General features: G+C 51.6%; 1 protein-coding gene across 2 annotated transcripts; it reads left to right on the top strand.

Moving 5' to 3' along the window:
• The first annotated feature begins 662 nt into the window (after window positions 1-662).
• CCDC22 (coiled-coil domain containing 22) lies at window positions 663-16,371 on the top strand. Of its 2 annotated transcripts, XM_008158244.3 has the most exons (17): window positions 665-860; window positions 2,141-2,318; window positions 7,659-7,791; window positions 8,749-8,855; window positions 9,002-9,068; window positions 9,144-9,322; window positions 11,971-12,165; window positions 13,188-13,250; window positions 13,336-13,455; window positions 14,044-14,163; window positions 14,264-14,380; window positions 14,485-14,586; window positions 14,673-14,780; window positions 15,044-15,139; window positions 15,378-15,437; window positions 15,517-15,591; window positions 16,007-16,371. In XM_008158244.3, exons 1-17 carry the CDS (start codon window positions 811-813, stop codon window positions 16,118-16,120), a joined length of 1,884 nt encoding a protein of 627 aa, XP_008156466.2. In that variant the 5' UTR covers window positions 665-810; the 3' UTR covers window positions 16,121-16,371. The 2 variants fall into 2 exon arrangements, with proteins under 2 accessions (XP_054574523.1, XP_008156466.2); XM_054718548.1 differs by lacking the exon at window positions 15,044-15,139 and having other exon boundaries at window positions 663-860.
• The last annotated feature ends 789 nt before the right edge of the window (window positions 16,372-17,160 follow it).

Genomic DNA, 17,160 nt, shown 5'->3' with positions numbered 1-17,160 from the left:
GAACGGAGCCGGGTGGCCCGAGATTTCATCACGCTCCTCAGAATGGCGTGCAATTTAGAAACTTACGAGTGATTTATTTCTGGAAATTTCCGCTTAATATTTTCAGATGGCGATTAATCTCGGGAAACAGCAGAAAGCGGAACCGGGCCCGGGGGTAGGGAGAATACTGTAGTCCATTTTACAGATGAGGACACTAAGATAGGGAAGTTATGTAACCTACCCACGATTGCACATTTAGCAAGTTGAGCTGAAGATCTGAGCTAAAGAGCTGAGACTCGACCCTAGACCCTTTGTGCTCAAGCCCCTGCCCTCGTACACTAGACTCTCCATTCCAATAATTACAGGCTGTTGTTGTTCCTTGTGATTAAGCCCCTAGAAGATGAATGCCACCCTAAACGAAGGAGTCAAGAAGTCACTCTCCGCCCCGCCCTCCCAACACGCGCGCGCACGCACGCACACGCACCGCGCGCGCGCACACCAAGACGCTCTCGAGCGCGCTCAGACACAAAACGCGCGCGCACATACACAAGATTCACTCTTTTTTGCACACTTGGGAGAGCCCACTGGAGTGTAGGCGGAAGAACTACAACTCCCGGCAGCCACTGTTCGTTCAACCCCGCGCTCACATCCGCCCCAGGGCGCTCACTTGAGCTGCAGGCGCTGTTGAAACTACACTACCCAGCTCGCCTGGGGCAGCCCGTGACACTCCTTGGACCGCGGGCGCGGGGCTGGGTTTCAACAGCTCGCCTCTCTTGTTCGTTTCTTGGACCCGGCCCTGGACCCAGCCCCAGACTCGGACACAGCTTCACCATGGAGGAGGCAGACCGAATCCTCATCCATTCCCTGCGCCAGGCCGGCACGTAAGGACACAGCCCCCGCCCACCCCGGCATGCATATATCCGGGACTCCAAAACTCCGGACCCAGTCACCCGGGAACCTTAAAACCCTGGTCCTTGGTATCCAGGGCTCTAACTTCCAGGATCCTAAAACCCTTTCCCCTTACACACACACACACACGCACGCTCAGGAGCCTCTCAAGCCCGACACTTGTTAAACCCCCAAATCAAGGACCCAGACACCTTAAAACATTAAAACGTTGGAACCTCAAGACCTGGGACCCTGAAATCTGTGATCTTAAGATCACTATCCTGGGATCCTGATACCTGGAGATTCTAAGGCACCTGTCTCCTGAGAACCAGGGAACTTTAAAACCCCAGCACCCTCCCACTCAGGGATTCCCAAAACTCTGGGAATGGATACGTGGGAACCTTAAAACCCTGTTTCCCAGCACCTGGGGCTTTTAAAATTCCAGGAGCCTAAATTCTGGCGGCCTCAAGGCCTGGTGACCCGGACACACAGGACTCCTACATTCGGGGGCCGTAAAAACCCAGGATGCCATCATGTAAGGAGCCTGATTTCTGGATTGCTTGAATTCAGGGATCCTGACATTTGGAACTTCTGGAAACTCCAGCCTCCCCACATATAGTCTCAAAACTCAAGCAGCTCAATATCCAGGAGCCTCTGACATTTAGAGAACATGATATCTGGGGACCAGAAACCCGGAGATCATACCACATAGGCCCCTTGCCCTTCCCAGACCCCAGTAATTTGGGGCTTTTAAGCATAGGGAAATTGGAGATTTTCTCAACTCAGATCCCTTCCATCCACGCTTCTCCTGCAGCAAGTTCTTAGGAGCTGAGGACATCCTCTGTTTTGTTGTTGTTAATCCTCACCCAAGGATGTTTTTCCATTGATTTTTTAGAGGGAGGGGAAGGAGGGGGAGAGGCACAGAGAGAGGAATGTTGATGTGAGAGAGACACATTGATTGGTTGCCTCCTGCATGTACCCTGACCTGGGGATGGAGCCTGCAACTGAGGTACATGTCCTTGACTGGAATCGAACCTGGGACCCTTCAGTTCCAGGGCCCACGCTCTATCCACTGAGCCAAACTGGCTAGGGCCATCCTCAGTTCTTAGTTTTCCAAATGGAAATCACCTTCATCATCACCCAGGACCTGTCTGAACCATGGCCATCCTCTTCACCCCCGCTCCAATACTAGGGCTTCCAGAAGGCAGCACCGCCCAGCCTGATTTGTTTTCTGACTGCTCCCCACATCGAGCCTGCCCCCATTTTTCTTCAGGGCTGTTCCTCCGGAAGTGCAGACCCTGCGAGCCTTTACCACTGAGCTGGTTGTGGAAGCTGTTGTCCGTTGCCTGCGTGTGATCAACCCTGCTGTGGGCTCCAGCCTCAGCCCCCTGCTGCCTCTCGCCATGTCTGCCCGTTTCCGCCTGGCCATGAGCCTGGCTCAGGCCTGCATGGTGAGTTCCCTCCTCCCAATACACACAGACTCTTCCTTCCTCCTTCACAAAGTCACCAAGCTCCTTGAAACTCTTGCCTTTCCTCTTTGTCAGCTCCCTCTGTGGCTTAGCATTAAGGCTGCTGGCTCTCTGGTGAAACTGCCTGAGTAGTTCTGACCCTCACTGCACCACTTGCTGTGTGACCCTAAGCCTTCTGAGTCTTAGTTTCCTTAAGTGTGAAATCAAGATGATAAAATGTGGGTCGTTATGAGCATTAAAAGAGTTGATCTAGTTTGGGCCTGGGCTGCCCCTGGCCCCTGCATTTTCAGCTTAGCACCAAGAATTGCCCCCCTGTAGTATCCATTTACCAGTTTCCGAAAAGGCCCTGCTTGATTCCCATGCTCATTCCTGAATGAACCACTGTGTATTGAGATTGGCCCAGGTGGCTGACGTGGTCATTCATAAGGCGCTGTGATTGGCTGCTTCAGGATCACATGGAGTTGGGATGGTACCCAAAGGCAGATATATGTTAACTGAAAACAGTGTTTCTGCACTAACACTGCACTCTTCCCTGTGGCAGCCGCACACAACCTGCCTGTCATGAGAATAACTCCAAATCTGTCTCTACCTGGGTGATGTGCCTTCTGATCAAGCATCCATGCCTTTGCAGTACAGACCTGTGCCCAGTTAGTATTCCAAGGGCTCCCAGTAATGTCATATCCCTGGTTCACTAGCTGTGACTTTGGGCCAGTCTCTTAATTTCTTTGTTTGTTAATCCTCACCCAAGGATATTTTTCCCCCCATTGATTTATATATATATAAATGTTCCATTTTTATTGATTTCAGAGAGAAAGGCAGAGGGAGAGAGAGTAAAGAACATCAATGATGAGAGAGAATCATTGATTGGCTGCCTCCTGCACACCCCCTAGTGGGGATCAAGGCTGTAACCTGGGCATGTGCCCTGAATGGGAATTGAACCTTGACTCTCAACCACTGAGCCACGCTGGCTGGGCTTCCATTGACTTTTAGAGAGAGTGGAAGGGAGGGGGAAAGACACAGAGAGAGAAATATCGATGTGAGAGAGACACATTGGTTGGTTGCCTCCCACACGTGCCCCAACCAGGGCCGGGGATCGAGCCTGCAACTGAGGTACATGCCTTTGACTGGAATTGAACCTGGGTCCCTTCAGTCCACGGGCCAATGCTCTATCCACTGAGCCAAACCGGCTAGGGCTCTTAATTTCTTTGGGCCTAAGTTTTCTCATGTGTAAAGTGGCTGTGAGAATTGTACCTACCACACAGAGCTGCTGTTAGGATTAAAAATGAGTTGATCTATGAAGAGCTGGATTATAATAAGCTTTGTATAAGTGGTATTAGTATTATTGGGTAGGCCTGGCTTGGCTGCTTGCATTCCAGCAACCTGTGGCTACATAATGAATGTAAATACATCTAGCATGCCCAGTGTGTGGTGGTAGAGGGTCAATAGAGTAACTACAGTGAACACTTCCATTTAGATCCGGGAGACAAGGTGGTCAGGTTTCTTGAATTTGGACCTTGCCTGTGCAGTGTCTGTCTCTTAGCAACAGGCCTCAGAGCTCTGCCCATCCCTTATCTCTCAGGTTCACGTAGCTCTCAGGGGTTCTTAGGTTCTGGCTGGGGGTCTTGGTGGCAGTACAAGGCAGGCACTCTGTCCCCTGGCCTGGGGCTGTATTCTCAAGGATGGCACTTGGTAAGGGGGAAGTTATGTTCTCTGTTTGGCAAGGAGAATGCATAGCGGGAGATATTGAGGCATGTGTGAGTGTGTATGGGGGGAGGGAGGGAGCGGTAAGTCTTCCCCAGGTCTCTGTTCCTCTCTTCTCTCAGTGCTGCCTCCCACTGGATTTGATGTTGACCTACTTTTGCTCACACTATATTTAGAGTGGGGCCGAGAGTATGGCTTTTTCAGTGATCGAGAGTTTCATGTGACTGTCTGGCCCCTGAACCTCAGTGCTTCCGCAGCAGACAGAGGTGTCTCTTAATCCAGCTGTGCTGCCCCGGGGGCCCACCTTGGCTCAGCACTGCCGCCTTCTGGTGTCTGCCTCTTCACATGCCCTACTCCTGCCACCACTTTCTACGACTCAGCCACCTCCATATTTTGGTGTCTGTCACTTCACACACCCCACTCCTGGAATGAGTTTCTCTATTAGTCACAACTCTTTGATTGCAGGTGTCGGAAAAAACCCAAAGTCAAGTAGCTTAAAAGCCAGTGGTTTTCACACGTTTTTTGACCGTGACCCTCCAAAATAAATATATCTCACGGTGTGACCCAGTACACTGTACATGTGCTTATGATAATGATTTTTTTTTTCTGAATGTGTGCTCTGTGCCAGGCACTGTGGTAACATGGTGTTAACTCATTTAATTCTCATGACAACTTTCTGAGGTGGGCACTGTTGGTATCCCTTTTTTTTTTTCAGATGAGGAAAGTGAAGCACAGAGAGGTTAAGTGATTTGCCTGAGGTCACACAGTTGGTAAGAGGCAGAACTTAGACATGAATTCAGGAAAGTCTGATTTCAGAGTCTAGGCAGCTCCAGACCAACAGCAACTCTGGAAGAAAAAGGCTTTCTTTCAGTCCCTACCCAGAACCCTGGTGGGCCTTTTATCTCTCAAAGCAGCCACCTAGGGAAAGCACTATCAGCTCTATTTTACAGCTAGAAATCTGAGCTTCTAGGTGTTCATAACCAGTTCAAGGCCTTACAGCCAGTAAGTAGCACAGGCTGGGTTTCAACCCCAATCTTTTTTTTTACACCAAAGCTTGTAGTGTCTTTTTAAAAAAATTATTTATTGTTTTGAGTAGGTTATTTTGTTAATAAAGATCCAGTCCGGAGACAGAAACCCCAGCAATTTGAACAGAAATATCATAATATAAAAAAACTGTGAAATAGGTCAGAGGTGGTTAAGTACTGAAACTGTAGAAGAGATCGCCAAGGTGTGACCGAGGTAGTGTGATACCTTGAGGCATCTTACATCCCAAGCATTCACCCCATTACCCCTACCTGTTTGCTTAGTTTCTCGTGTATCTTTCCAGTTTTTTAAAATGCAGATATAAGCAAATATAAATATATATTCTATTTCCCCCTTTCTTACACAAAAGGAAACATATATTTAGTTTCTTAGCTTTTTTTAATCTAACGGTATATCCTGGAAATCATTTCATATCAAATAGTAGAGATCTTAATATTTTCCCACTTTCTGTAGCTGAAAAGTAGTCCATCGTAACTATGAACCATGATTGATTCAACCACTCTCTATGCTTGGACATTTAGGGAGTTTCCAATATTCTGCAAAGAATATTGCACTGAACAATCTTGTGCATATATATTCTTGAATTGTTGGAGGCATATCTACTTCTTGGGTAGGATTGCTAGGTGGAATGGTAAATGCATGTGTAGTTTGGTTAGATTTGGCCAGTTGCCCTCACTGGGATTTTCATTTTGCATTCCCACCAGCCTGTTTCCCCATAGCCTCTCCCTCTAGGTGTATTGTCGGATTTTTAGATCCCCCCTTTCAATAGGTAAGACATGGTATCTCAGTGTAGTTCCTCCAGCCCAGCTTTGTACCTTAAATTTTTTTTTCAAATTTAAAGAAAAATGAAAATAGAACAATGAGTACCTGTATACCCTTCTCCTAGCTTCCTACATTGGAACATTTTGCTCCATTCTTTTTTATAAAAATATATTTTATTGATTTTTTTACAGAGAGGAAGGGAGAGGGATATAGAGTCAGAAACATCAATGAGAGAGAAACATCGATCAGCTGCCTCCTGCTGGGGATGTGCCCGCAACCAAGGTACATGCCCTTGACCGGAATCGAACCTGGGACCCTTCAGTCCGCAGGCCAACGATCTATCCACTGAGCCAAACCGGTTAGGGCTTGCTCCATTCTTTTACACACCTAAATGCACACTTCTTCGCTGAACCATTTGAAAGTGGCTCTCATCATGACATTTCATACCTAAAAGAGAATGTGTTTCTCCTAAGCAAAAAGACTTTCTCCAGCATAACCACAATACCATGATCACAGCCATGAAATGTAATAGTATCTAAGTTCTAGATTAGATTTCCCCAGTTGTTACAAAAGTATCCTTTATAGTTTTTTAAACTTCAAAGAGTCTAGTCAAGAATTACATTTTGATTCATTGTTACATCTCTAATCTTAAGTGTTGAACTGCCTTCTTTTGCTTTTGGATCTTTTTTTTTTTAATTTTTTTTTAATGACAAATGTATTTGAAGCGTCCAGGCTGGTTGTTTGGGATGCCCCACAGTCTGAATTGCTCTGAGTGTTTTCTAATGAGTAGATTCAAGTTTGGGGTAGGAACACTGCCCTGGTGATAGTGTATCCCTCTCAGTGCGCACCACAGGAGAATGGAGCGTCAGGTTGTCCCGATCGGTGATGCTCGTGTGAAGTCTCTCAGTGTGCCTTCTATTCATATCTCTTATAAGCAAGGTTGAACATATTATCCTGTGTTTAAGGGATTTGTTTTTGGCTTAAAAAACAGAAATGTATTGTCTCACAGTTCTAGAAGCTAGGAGTCCAAAAGCAAGGTTTCAGCAGGGTTGACTACCTCTGAGGCCATGAGGAAACATTTGTTCCAGGCCTCTCTCCTTGGTCCACGGGAGACTCAGTTAACCCCAGGGTGCCAGAGATCCTGAACCCCAAAGTCAATTTTGTGTCCCATAGATGCTGTGCTCCTCACATGGATGGAACTCAGAGTTCTTGAAAGCTATGGCTTACCTAGGCACAAAACCCAGCGCTGGCTCATCCTTGAGATGGAAGCATCATGCATACCATGTACAATGGTGCCAAGATCCATCCTCCCTCATTTCACCAGCTTCCTAAGGGATATTTTCCTTTCTTTTCTGGTAAACTGTTTGTTCTTGCCTGTTGTGCATTTTTCTGTTGCATTGCTGGTCTTTTTGCTTTAGTTTTAGGTGCTTTTTATTTCCTCTGATATGAGTTCCAAATACTTTTTTCCAGCATGTCATTACTCTTTTGACTTGGATTATTGTATTTTTCCTTTAAAATTTTTTTTACTTCTTTTCATGTATACAGAAATACCCATCTTCTCTTTTATGGTCTCTGGATTTTGAGCCATAGTTAGAAAAGCTAGAGCTTTAATTTTATTTCTTGCTCTCTGGAACATTGACAAGAATCACTCAATGGCTCCTCCCACAGAAACCTAGAGACCTCGGGGAGCCAAAGAGAGGGTCAGAGGCTGATGGTTGGTGAGAGAGTGGGAGCATTTAGGGTCAAGGCTCAGCGCTCCCAGGGCAGGAGGAGCCTGCCTGCCTGGTTGATAGGGACCCTCTCCTCAACCCTTAGGACCTGGGCTATCCTTTGGAGCTTGGCTATCAGAACTTCCTTTACCCCAGTGAACCTGACCTCCGGGACCTGCTTCTCTTCTTGGCTGAGCGTCTACCTACGGATGCCTCTGAGGATGCAGACCAGCCTGCAGGTATGGGGTACCTGGGGCATAATGCGGGTGAGGGGAGAGGGTGGCATTCTTGGGTGTTATAGGGGCTGAGAAAGGTGGAGATAGTAAAGAGGTTGCCAAAGAGGGGGTGGGGATATGTGTCTTTGGGAGAACTAGGATTAGGGCTGGGAGAAGGGATACAGGGCAGGCGGAAGGGGCTAGGACTTGGGCTGAACCAGGTGAGTTGGTGCTGGGAGGGGCTTCCCTGCCTCACCTCCTGCCTTGCTTCCCCTCATTCTAACCCCATTGGCCTCCTTGATGCCTTTCACATATGCCAGGTGCACTGCAGCCTCAGGGCCTTTGAATCAGTTGGATTATTGTCCCCCCAGATAGCCTTTAAAATTATATATATGTCTTTTTATTGATTTCAGAGAGAAAGGGAGAGGGTGAGAGAGATAGAAACATCAATGATGAGAGAGAATCATTCACCAGCTGCCTCCTGCATGTCCCTCTACTGGGGATCGAGCCCACAACCCAGGCATGTGCCCTGACCAGGAATTGAACCGTGACCTCCCGGTTCATATGTTGACGTTCAACCACTGAGCCACGCCGGCTGGGCCAGATAGCCTCTTGATTTCTGATCATGTCACATCAGGGAGGCCAGTCGCAGACTGCCTCGTTTAAAATGACATCGTCCTCTCAATAGTACTATCTTCCTTTCCTGATCACCATCTGACAGTTTTCTGTACCCTCCTTATGACCTTAGTTATGATCTCCTCGTGTTCACTGAGAGCCTGAGAGTCTCAAGGTTAGTGGCTGGTACATAGTAGGTACTCAGTAAGTATTTGTTGAATGACTGAGTGTGAGTTTGAGAGCTAGATAGGAATGCATCTCTTGGGGGGGGGGGGGTGTCAGGGATCGATGGCTATTTTCCCATGGTCTGTATTTTTGCAGTTGTGGCATTGTCACCTGATTGACATTCCCTCCCTACCCCCTTAGGAGACTCAGCTATCCTCCCCCGGGCCATTGGAAGCCAAATTCGGGACCAGCTGGCCCTGCCCTGGGTTCCACCCCTCCTTCGCACTCCTAAGCTGCAGCGCCTCCAGGTGGGACCCCCCAACTCAGGTCGATCTTTGCTTGTCCCTGCCTGGCTTTCCTTGTCCCCATCTGGGTGCTCGAATTGTTGGCCCCCTCTCACCAGTGCGCTCCATCACGGTTCATCTTAGAGGCTCTGATTCTGCTCTCCCACCAGGGCTCGGCCCCCCAGAATCCTTTCCATGCCAGTAGGCTCGTCATGCCTGAAATGAGTTCCAAAGGAGGTGAGCATGAGACTCTGGGGAGGTTCTGGGGAGAACGGTAGAGGTGGGCCTGGCTGACTCTGTTCCTGCTTCCAGAGTCCCGGGAGTTCCAGGCAAGTTCCCTGTTACTACCGGCCCCCACCCAGGTGCCTCAGCCTGCGGGGAGGGTAGCCTCGCTCCTCGAATGCCATGCCATCCAGCTCTGCCAGCACACAGGCCAGGACCACCCCGGGGACAAGGATTGGGTCCACCGGGCATCCCGCCACCCCACCCAGGTACTGCCCAATGCTTAACTTCCTGCTGCAGAAGGTCCTGCTCATCATTGCTCCTATTTTATCTCCCATTGGTTTTCTGCCCCTCTTCTTTCCCACTTTGCCCCTCTCTTTCATCGTCTCCCCTCTGTGTGCATCTGCCTGGCTCCCCCCACTGCAAGAACCCTGAAGTCAGAAAGGCTGTGGATTGGGGAGAAGTCAGTATCCTTGCTCAGAGTCTCGATTTGCTGTTTTAAGACACGGGTGGTGATAGTGCTCTGCGTTTCACTGAAAAACGAGCATGAGTTTCTAGCAACCAGAACAGTCAGGATCTTCTCTGTCCTCCCTGCTTCTACCACCTTCGTCCTACGCCGGAGGCTCTCACTCTGTCTCTGTCTCTGCCATTGTCAGCGATGCTCATTTCCTCTGTCTCAAGGTCTCTGCGTTACCTCTTCTGGTCACTTTCTCATTCTGTAGTTTTGCTGCCCTTCTTTCTCCTCATTTCTGTGCCGTCTCTCCCACTCTGTCCACCTGGATCTGTCCCCGCTCCTCTCTGCCCACCTCTACAACAGCCTCTTCTTCTTCTTTTTTCTTGAGAGAGAGAGAGAGAGAGGAGAGAGAGAGAGAGAGAGAGATACATCGATGAGAGAGAAACATGAATTGGCTGCCTCCTGCATGCCGCCCCCCCCCCCCCCCCCCCCCCACCACTGGGGATGGAGCTCACAACCTGGGAATGTGCCCTGACCAGGAATTTAACAGGCTACCTCTCAGTGAATGTATTGATGCTCAACCATTGAGCCACACTGGCTGGGCGGTAATGGTCTCTTTCTTTTTAAAGATTTTTATTGTTGAGAGTATTACAGATGTTCCCCCCTTCCCCCCCCCATTGCCCCCCTCCACCCGGTTCCCGCCCCCCCAGATGCAACATTCTCTTTCTGTCTCCCCGCATTGCCATGTGTCCCATCTTTATCTGTCTTTTTGAAACTTACAGAAAATTTCAAACACAGAAGTAGAGAGAATGTTCTAATGAATCCTATGTACCTGTCATTCACCTTCAACTGCAAGCATTTTGCCAATCTTTCTTCATCTAGTTTCTCCAACATTTCTTCTATATTAATTTCCAGTAAATCCCAGACATATCATTTTAACTCTAAATACTTAAGTATATGCCTTAACTCATAAGGGCATTCACTTTTTAATGTAACCCCTGTGCCATTTCACACCTAACAAAAATTAACAATGATCTCTCTCTCTTTTCTAAATATATATTTTTATTGATTTCAGTGAAGAAGGGAGAGGGAGAGAGAGATAGAAACATCAATGATGAGAGAAAATCATTGATTGGCTGCCTCCTTCATGCCCCTTACTGGGGATTGAGCCCACAACCCGGGCATGTGCCCTTGACTGGAATTGAACCCAGGACCCTTCAGTCCACAGGCAGACACTCTCTCCACTGAGCCACACCAGCTAGGGCACAATGATCTTTTTTTTTTAAATATATTTTATTGATTTCTTACAGAGAGGAAGGGAGAGGGATAGAGAGTTAGAAACATCAATGAGAGAGAAACATTGATCAGCTGCCTCCTGCACACCCCCTACTGGGGATGTGCCCGCAACCAATGTACATGCCCTTGACCGGAATCGAACCCGGGAGCCTTCAGTCCGCAGGCCGACGCTCTATCCACTGAGCCAAACCGGCCAGGGCCACAATGATCTTTTAATACCGTTCACAATCAGATTTCCTCAGTTGTCTCAAAACTGTCCCTGTTCTTTTTTTAAAAAAAATATTTTTTATTGATTTCAGAGAGGAAGGGAGAGGGAGAGAGAGATAGAAACATCAATGATGAGAGGGAATCATTGATTGGCTGCCTCTTGCACGCCCCCCACTGGGGATTGAGCCCACGACCTGGGCATGTGTCCTGACCAGGAATCGAACAGTGACCTCCTGGTTCATAGATTGATGCTCAACCACTGAGCCATGCTGGCTGGGCAAAACTACCCCTATTCTTTTGTTGTTGTTAAGCCTCACTCGAGGATATTTTTCCATTGATTTTTAGAGAGAGTGGAAGGGAGAGGGAGAGACAAAGAGAAACATTGATGTGAGAGAGACATATTGCGATCGGTTGCCTCCTGCATGTACCCTGACCAGGCCCAGGGAACTTGTAACCAAGGTACGTGCCCTTGACCAGAATCGAACCCGGGACTCTACACTGTCTCATTTGCCCCACCCTCTGTTTCTACAGGCTGACACTATCCACTGAGCCAAACTGGCCAGGGCAAAACTACCCCTGTTCTTATCTTTCTCTCTCTGCCTCCACCCCCTTCTTTGCCCAGCACCTCTGACTCTGTCTCTGCTCTGTCCCCACATATCCTTTCCGTGTCTCTCTCTGATTTGGGGCCTGCAGGCTTTCTTCACCACCTTCCCACATTTTCCTCCAGTGTGAAGAGTGAGTAGGTGGAGAGAAGTGTGGCTGTGAGGAAGAGGAGACCTCCCAGACCCGTGGGCCAGGAAAGCAGGCTGGGAGCCCCCTCAGTGGGAGTGGCTGGAGGGAGTGATTTGTCAGTTGCACCCTGTCAGGTGGCTCCTGGAAGAGGCAGGGCCTCGGGTGAACAGGAGGCCTCTACACTGTCCCGTTTGCCCCACGCTCTCCCTTTTGCCTCCTTGCTTTCAGGACGATACTCGGGCTCAGCGGCAGCGGCTGCAGAAGCACCTGGCTGAACATCTGCGTCAGATCTGGGGCCAGCTGGGGCCATCCCCGCAAGCCCGAGACTTGGGAGAGCTGCTGCAGGCCTGGGGTGCTGGGACCAAGACTGGTGCTCCCAAGGGCTCCCGCTTCACACATTCAGAGAAGTTCACCTTCCATCTGGTGGGTGGGCCCGAGTGGACAGTGGGCATGCGGATGGGGCCAAGACTGGCGTGGATGGTTGCTTTGTGTACAAACACCATACCTTATCCACACAGGTGCCTGTGTTCCCCACCAGGTGTGGCCTCTCCAAACTAGGGGCTAGTACTGAGGAGTCCCCTGGCTTCTCGAGGACTTCAGTGGAGAAAGGGTGGAGGGGTGGGAACCATATAAGGATGGAAGGGTGTTCTTTTTAAAAAATATATATTTTATTGATTTTTTACAGAGAGGAAGGGAGAGGAAGAGAGAGTTAGAAACATCGATGAGAGAGACACATCGATCAGCTGCCTCCTGAACGCCCCCCACTGGGGATGTGCCTGCAACCAAGGTACATGCCCTTGACCGGAATCGAACCCGGGACCCTTCAGTCCACAGTCCGACGCTCTATCCACTGAGCCAAACTGGTCAGGGCTGTTCTTTTTGATTTTTTAAATACATTTTTATGGATTATTTTTTACAGAGAGGAAGGGAGAGGGATAGAGAGTTAGAAACATCGACGAGAGAGAAATCGATCAGGTGCCTCCTGCACACCCCCCACTGGGGATGTGCCCGCAACCAAGGTACATGCCCTTGTCCGGAATCGAACCTGGGACCTTTCAGTCCACAGGCCGACGCTCTATCCACTGAGCCAGACCGGTTAGGGCTGGAAGGGTGTTCTTTGTGCAAACTCCAGGCTTCCCCAGGAAGTTTCCTCTGGGCACTCATCCTTCTCGTGTGCAGTTGGGGCTTCAGAGATAGGGCAGGTGAGCAGGAGCTGTCAGGATCAGGGAGGTTTCTTTGTGAGCAAACACCCTGGTCTGAGGCCGCAGAGAATGCCTTGATCCTCATATGGTCACAGTCTGATAGTCATCAGCTGCTAAGTGGGCATGGGTATGACTATTGGTCATCAGCTGTTCAATGGGAAGGTGATTGTGGGGGTTGTTGAAGCTGGGCTGTGAGGGGCAAGGCCTTCCTTGACAGTGAGATGCTCCTTCTCCCTCCCCCAGGAGCCCGAGGCCCAGGCAGCCCAGGTGTCAGAGGTGCTATCCACCTCCCGGTGGCCTGAACAGGTGAGCAGAGCAGTGCGGCGTGTCCTGGCCCCTTGCCTGTCTACTGGGCCTGACACCCCCACCCTGACTGGCCTGTTCCTCCCAGGACACGTGGGCAGCTCAAGAGCAGGAGCTGGAAGCCCTTCAAGAGCAGCTAGAGGGAGTGAACCGCAACATTGAAGAGATTGGAGCCAGCATGAAGACGCTGGGAATCGGCCTTGTGCAGGTGCGGATGGGGCTGCTGTCTAGGGTCCAGTCACAAGTCTGGGCTAGAGAGCTTGGGTGGGGGAGGGGCTTGAGCGGGATGAGAGGTACTCCGTAGAGGTCTGCAAGTATCAGAAGGATTTATAGGGGCCTTTAGGGATGTGTGGGCTCTTGAGGGTTCAGGAGAATCGTCGGGGGTGAGAGGGGGATGCATGGTTCAGGGCTTGGTGGACCTGTAGGGGTGAGAGTGCCTGTGAGCATTAGTCAGGCCTTGCGAGTGTCTGTGAGAATCAGGAGATGTGTGGGCATCACTGGGCATCTGTGGGGCATGGTTGGTCTACACGGGCAGGAGGTTTAGGGGCTTGTCAGGGCTTCTGGGGGTCAGCGTGGAGGTGGAGGAGTCACAGGGGCCTGTGGGTACCCATTTCTGCATATAGGTCTCTGTTGCTCTCAGGAGGGGGCCAAGGGGTCCATAGGGGCTGGAGGGGTGTGGCGTTATCTGTGGGGGCTCAGGCTGGGTCAGGGCCTCCCAGGCTCAGTGTGGGCTGGGAGCCTGTGGTGTGTGTTCGAACTCCCCCACTGACTGGGATTGGGAGTCCTGGGGTACCAGGTGGAGACCGAGTGTCGGCAGACTGAGCTCAGCATGGCCGAGAGGGAGCAGGCCCTGCGCCTGAAGAGCCGGGCGGTGGAGCTGCTGCCAGACGGGGCTGCCAACCTCGCCAAGCTGCAGGTAGGGCTGGGGCTGGGGTTGGGGCTGAGGCTGGACCAGGAGGGTCAGAGGTGGAAGTGCCCAGACTGTGTAACATCTACCCTCCTACCGCCCTTCCCAGCTTGTGGTAGAGAGCAGTGCCCAGCGGGTCATCCATTTGGCGGGCCAGTGGGAAAAGCACCGGGTCCCGCTCCTTGCTGAGTACCGCCACCTCCGAAAGCTCCAGGATTGCAGAGAGGTAGGTGGTGGGGTCCTGGGCTGTAGGTGGGACAGGTTTGGTATTTGCCTAGGAGGCCATCCCCATGCTCTGCTTACTGCCCTCTACCTGTGGGCTCTTGACAGCTGGAATCTTCTCGACGGCTGGCAGAGATCCAGGAGCTGCACCAGAGTGTTCGGGCAGCTGCTGAGGAGGCTCGCAGGAAGGAAGAGGTCTATAAGCAGCTGGTAAGGCCCATGCCGGAGCCCTGGGGGGCTCAGAGTGGGTGGGGGTGGGTCCTGGGGGGTGGGATGCCTGCTGGATCTCTGCTTAGGTGTCCGAGCTGGAGACCCTGCCCAGAGACGTGTCCCGGCTGGCCTATACCCAGCGCATCCTGGAGATTGTGGGCAACATCCGGAAGCAAAAGGAAGAGATCACTAAGGTGCGCTGCCACGGCCATGGAGGGTGGGTCCTATGGGCAGACCTGCCCAAAGGGCAAATGCGTGTTGTGTGGCCGCACAGGGATTCCACACTCTCTGATGGGCAGAGCCACCCCATGACCCAAAGCAGTCCCACACGGTACACTCCAGTTCCCACTGGCACAGTGACACAGGCCCTGTCTGGATGTGAGCTCATGCGCAGGAAAGCCTTTAGCTGGTCAGCTGCCCACCCCAGACATAGGCTCACGGCCCCGGTCTCTGCCAGATCTTGTCTGATACAAAGGAGCTTCAGAAGGAAATCAACTCCCTGTCTGGGAAGCTGGACCGGACGTTTGCGGTGACTGATGAGCTTGTGTTCAAGGTGTGGGGCAGGCGGGGGCGGCTGGAGGGGGGGCGTGGGGCTGAGCTGCTGCCTGCCCATGTGCTCAGGGGCTGCCTTGGGCCTAGGCCCTGTGTGAGCCTTGCAGGTACACTGATGCTCAGGCCTGGCTTTGCTCCATGGAGGATGAAGTCATGGGGGTGGGCGAGGGTGGGGTCCTGGAGGTGGTGTGTGGTGGGGCAGCCCACTGATACCTTTGAGGTGCTTTCTGTCTGCTCAGGATGCCAAGAAGGATGATGCTGTTCGGAAGGCCTACAAGTATCTAGCTGCCCTGCATGAGGTGAGGGGAGAAGCACGCCTCGGGCTGGCTGGGGAGGGGCCGGGTTGGGGCGTAAGCCTTGTCTTCCTGCTGTCCCCAGAACTGCAGCCAGCTCATCCAGACCATTGAGGACACAGGCACCATCATGCGTGAGGTTCGAGACCTGGAGGAGCAGGTGAGGCCTGGGGGTGAGAGGGGAAACCAAGGCAGGCCAGGGGACAGCTCCTCAGTTTGTCCCAAGACAGGCTATGGAGGCAGACACAGCTTACGGCTGGAGTCTCTGCCCTGCCCCTTAGCCATGCACTTGACCTGGAACAGGCCAGTGACCTGCTCTGAGCTCCAGCTTCCCCCCCAAAGGCCCCCATGCCTGCCTCCCAGGGGCGTTGGCAGAGGCTTCAGCTTGAGTATGTGCTGGGTAATCCTGCCACGTAGGGCTGACACACAAAGAGGCCTGGCAGTGGGACAGAGAAGACTTTGTTGGGGGTGGGAGGAGCCCAGGAAGGGCCCCGAGTGGCTGTGATGGAGGGGTGGCAAGCAGGAGCTGGGAAAGAAGGCCTGCTTGCTGAAGGGACGTCATTCATGTTGCCTAGATCGAGACGGAGATGGGCAAGAAGACCCTCAGCAACCTGGAGAAGATCCAAGAGGACTACCGGGCCCTTCGCCAGGAGAACGCTGGCCTCCTGGGGCGGGTCCGTGAGACCTGAGGGGCCGCAGGCAGAGATCTCCCTCACCCCAGGCTTCAGCAGGGATTTGGGGTGTTGGAAGTGATGGCCAAGCGCTTGCCCTAGCTGTCCCCGGTGTTTGCTGTCCAGTCCCTCCTGCTGTGGTGACACCTGCCAACCGGACCCCAACCCTTATTTGGGGTGAACATCCAGACACTGGGAGCTTGGCTGCACTTTATTGGGGACAGTACTGGGGGTTAGGGTCTTCGATACCAAATAAATGAGGGGCTCTGTCTGCAGTCTAAGCTGAGGCATGGATGGGGGCACAGGGCTCAGGGCGGGGCAGGGCGTGGGTGGCAGGTGAGACCCAGGGCATGTTTTGGCGAGTCGGTGTATGTGACCATGTGTGTCGTGTGGGACTCAAGAGACCCACTGGGGCGCTGTGTGGGTGTGCGTGTGGGTGCGTGGTATGCAGGTGAGTTCTAATGGACTGTGTGACCAAGCGTAAGTGGTAGGAGCTGCGTGAGACTGTGTGTGACTGGTATGTGTCCATGTGGCTTTCTAGGACCTGAGACCCTGAAGGCACTAAGGCTGCTTCTGTGTGGGTGTGTAGGCATCCCCCCTGTGACAGTGCACCTAGCCCCGTGGTCGGCAAACTGCGGCTCGTGAGCCCCATGCGGCTCTTTGGCCCCTTGAGTGTGGCTCTTCCACAAAATACCACGGCCTGGGCGAGTCTATGTTGAAGAAGTGGCGTTAGAAGAAGTTTAAGTTTAAAAAATTTGGCTCTCAAAAGAAATTTCAGTTGTTGTACTGTTGATATCTGGCTCTGTTGACTAATGAGTTTGCTGACCACTGGGATAGGGGCCTGGAGGCTGGCTGTGGGGTGTGCTTTGGGGTATGTGGGTTGACAGGCGTACTCAGGTGCGATTGTCTGTGTGACTGCAGATTTGAGGTTGTGTGAGTGTACTGAGACAGGCTCTTTGTTTGGGGGTTTGTATGAAGTCCAAGGGACAGGATTGTGACTCTGTTTTTTCCACCCTAGGTTGCCTGTGAGTGCCCAAGGCAGGCTGTGTGTGTGGTCA

The sequence above is a fragment of the Eptesicus fuscus genome, chromosome 1 (assembly GCF_027574615.1).
Source record: "Eptesicus fuscus isolate TK198812 chromosome 1, DD_ASM_mEF_20220401, whole genome shotgun sequence".
Taxonomy (NCBI): Eukaryota; Metazoa; Chordata; class Mammalia; order Chiroptera; family Vespertilionidae; genus Eptesicus; species Eptesicus fuscus.
The sequence above is the reverse complement of the archived record's forward strand: the minus strand, read 5'-3'. Positions and strand labels throughout refer to the sequence as shown.

Excerpts from the sequence above, each read along its gene's own strand:
- CCDC22 (XM_008158244.3), top strand. The coding sequence starts at position 811 with ATGGAGGAGGCAGACCGAATCCTCATCCATTCCCTGCGCCAGGCCGGC. Across the intron at positions 861-2,140 it reads TCCCTGCGCCAGGCCGGCAC|GGCTGTTCCTCCGGAAGTGC; the intron begins GTAAGGACACAG and ends ATTTTTCTTCAG. Across the intron at positions 14,781-15,043 it reads AAAAGGAAGAGATCACTAAG|ATCTTGTCTGATACAAAGGA; the intron begins GTGCGCTGCCAC and ends GGTCTCTGCCAG.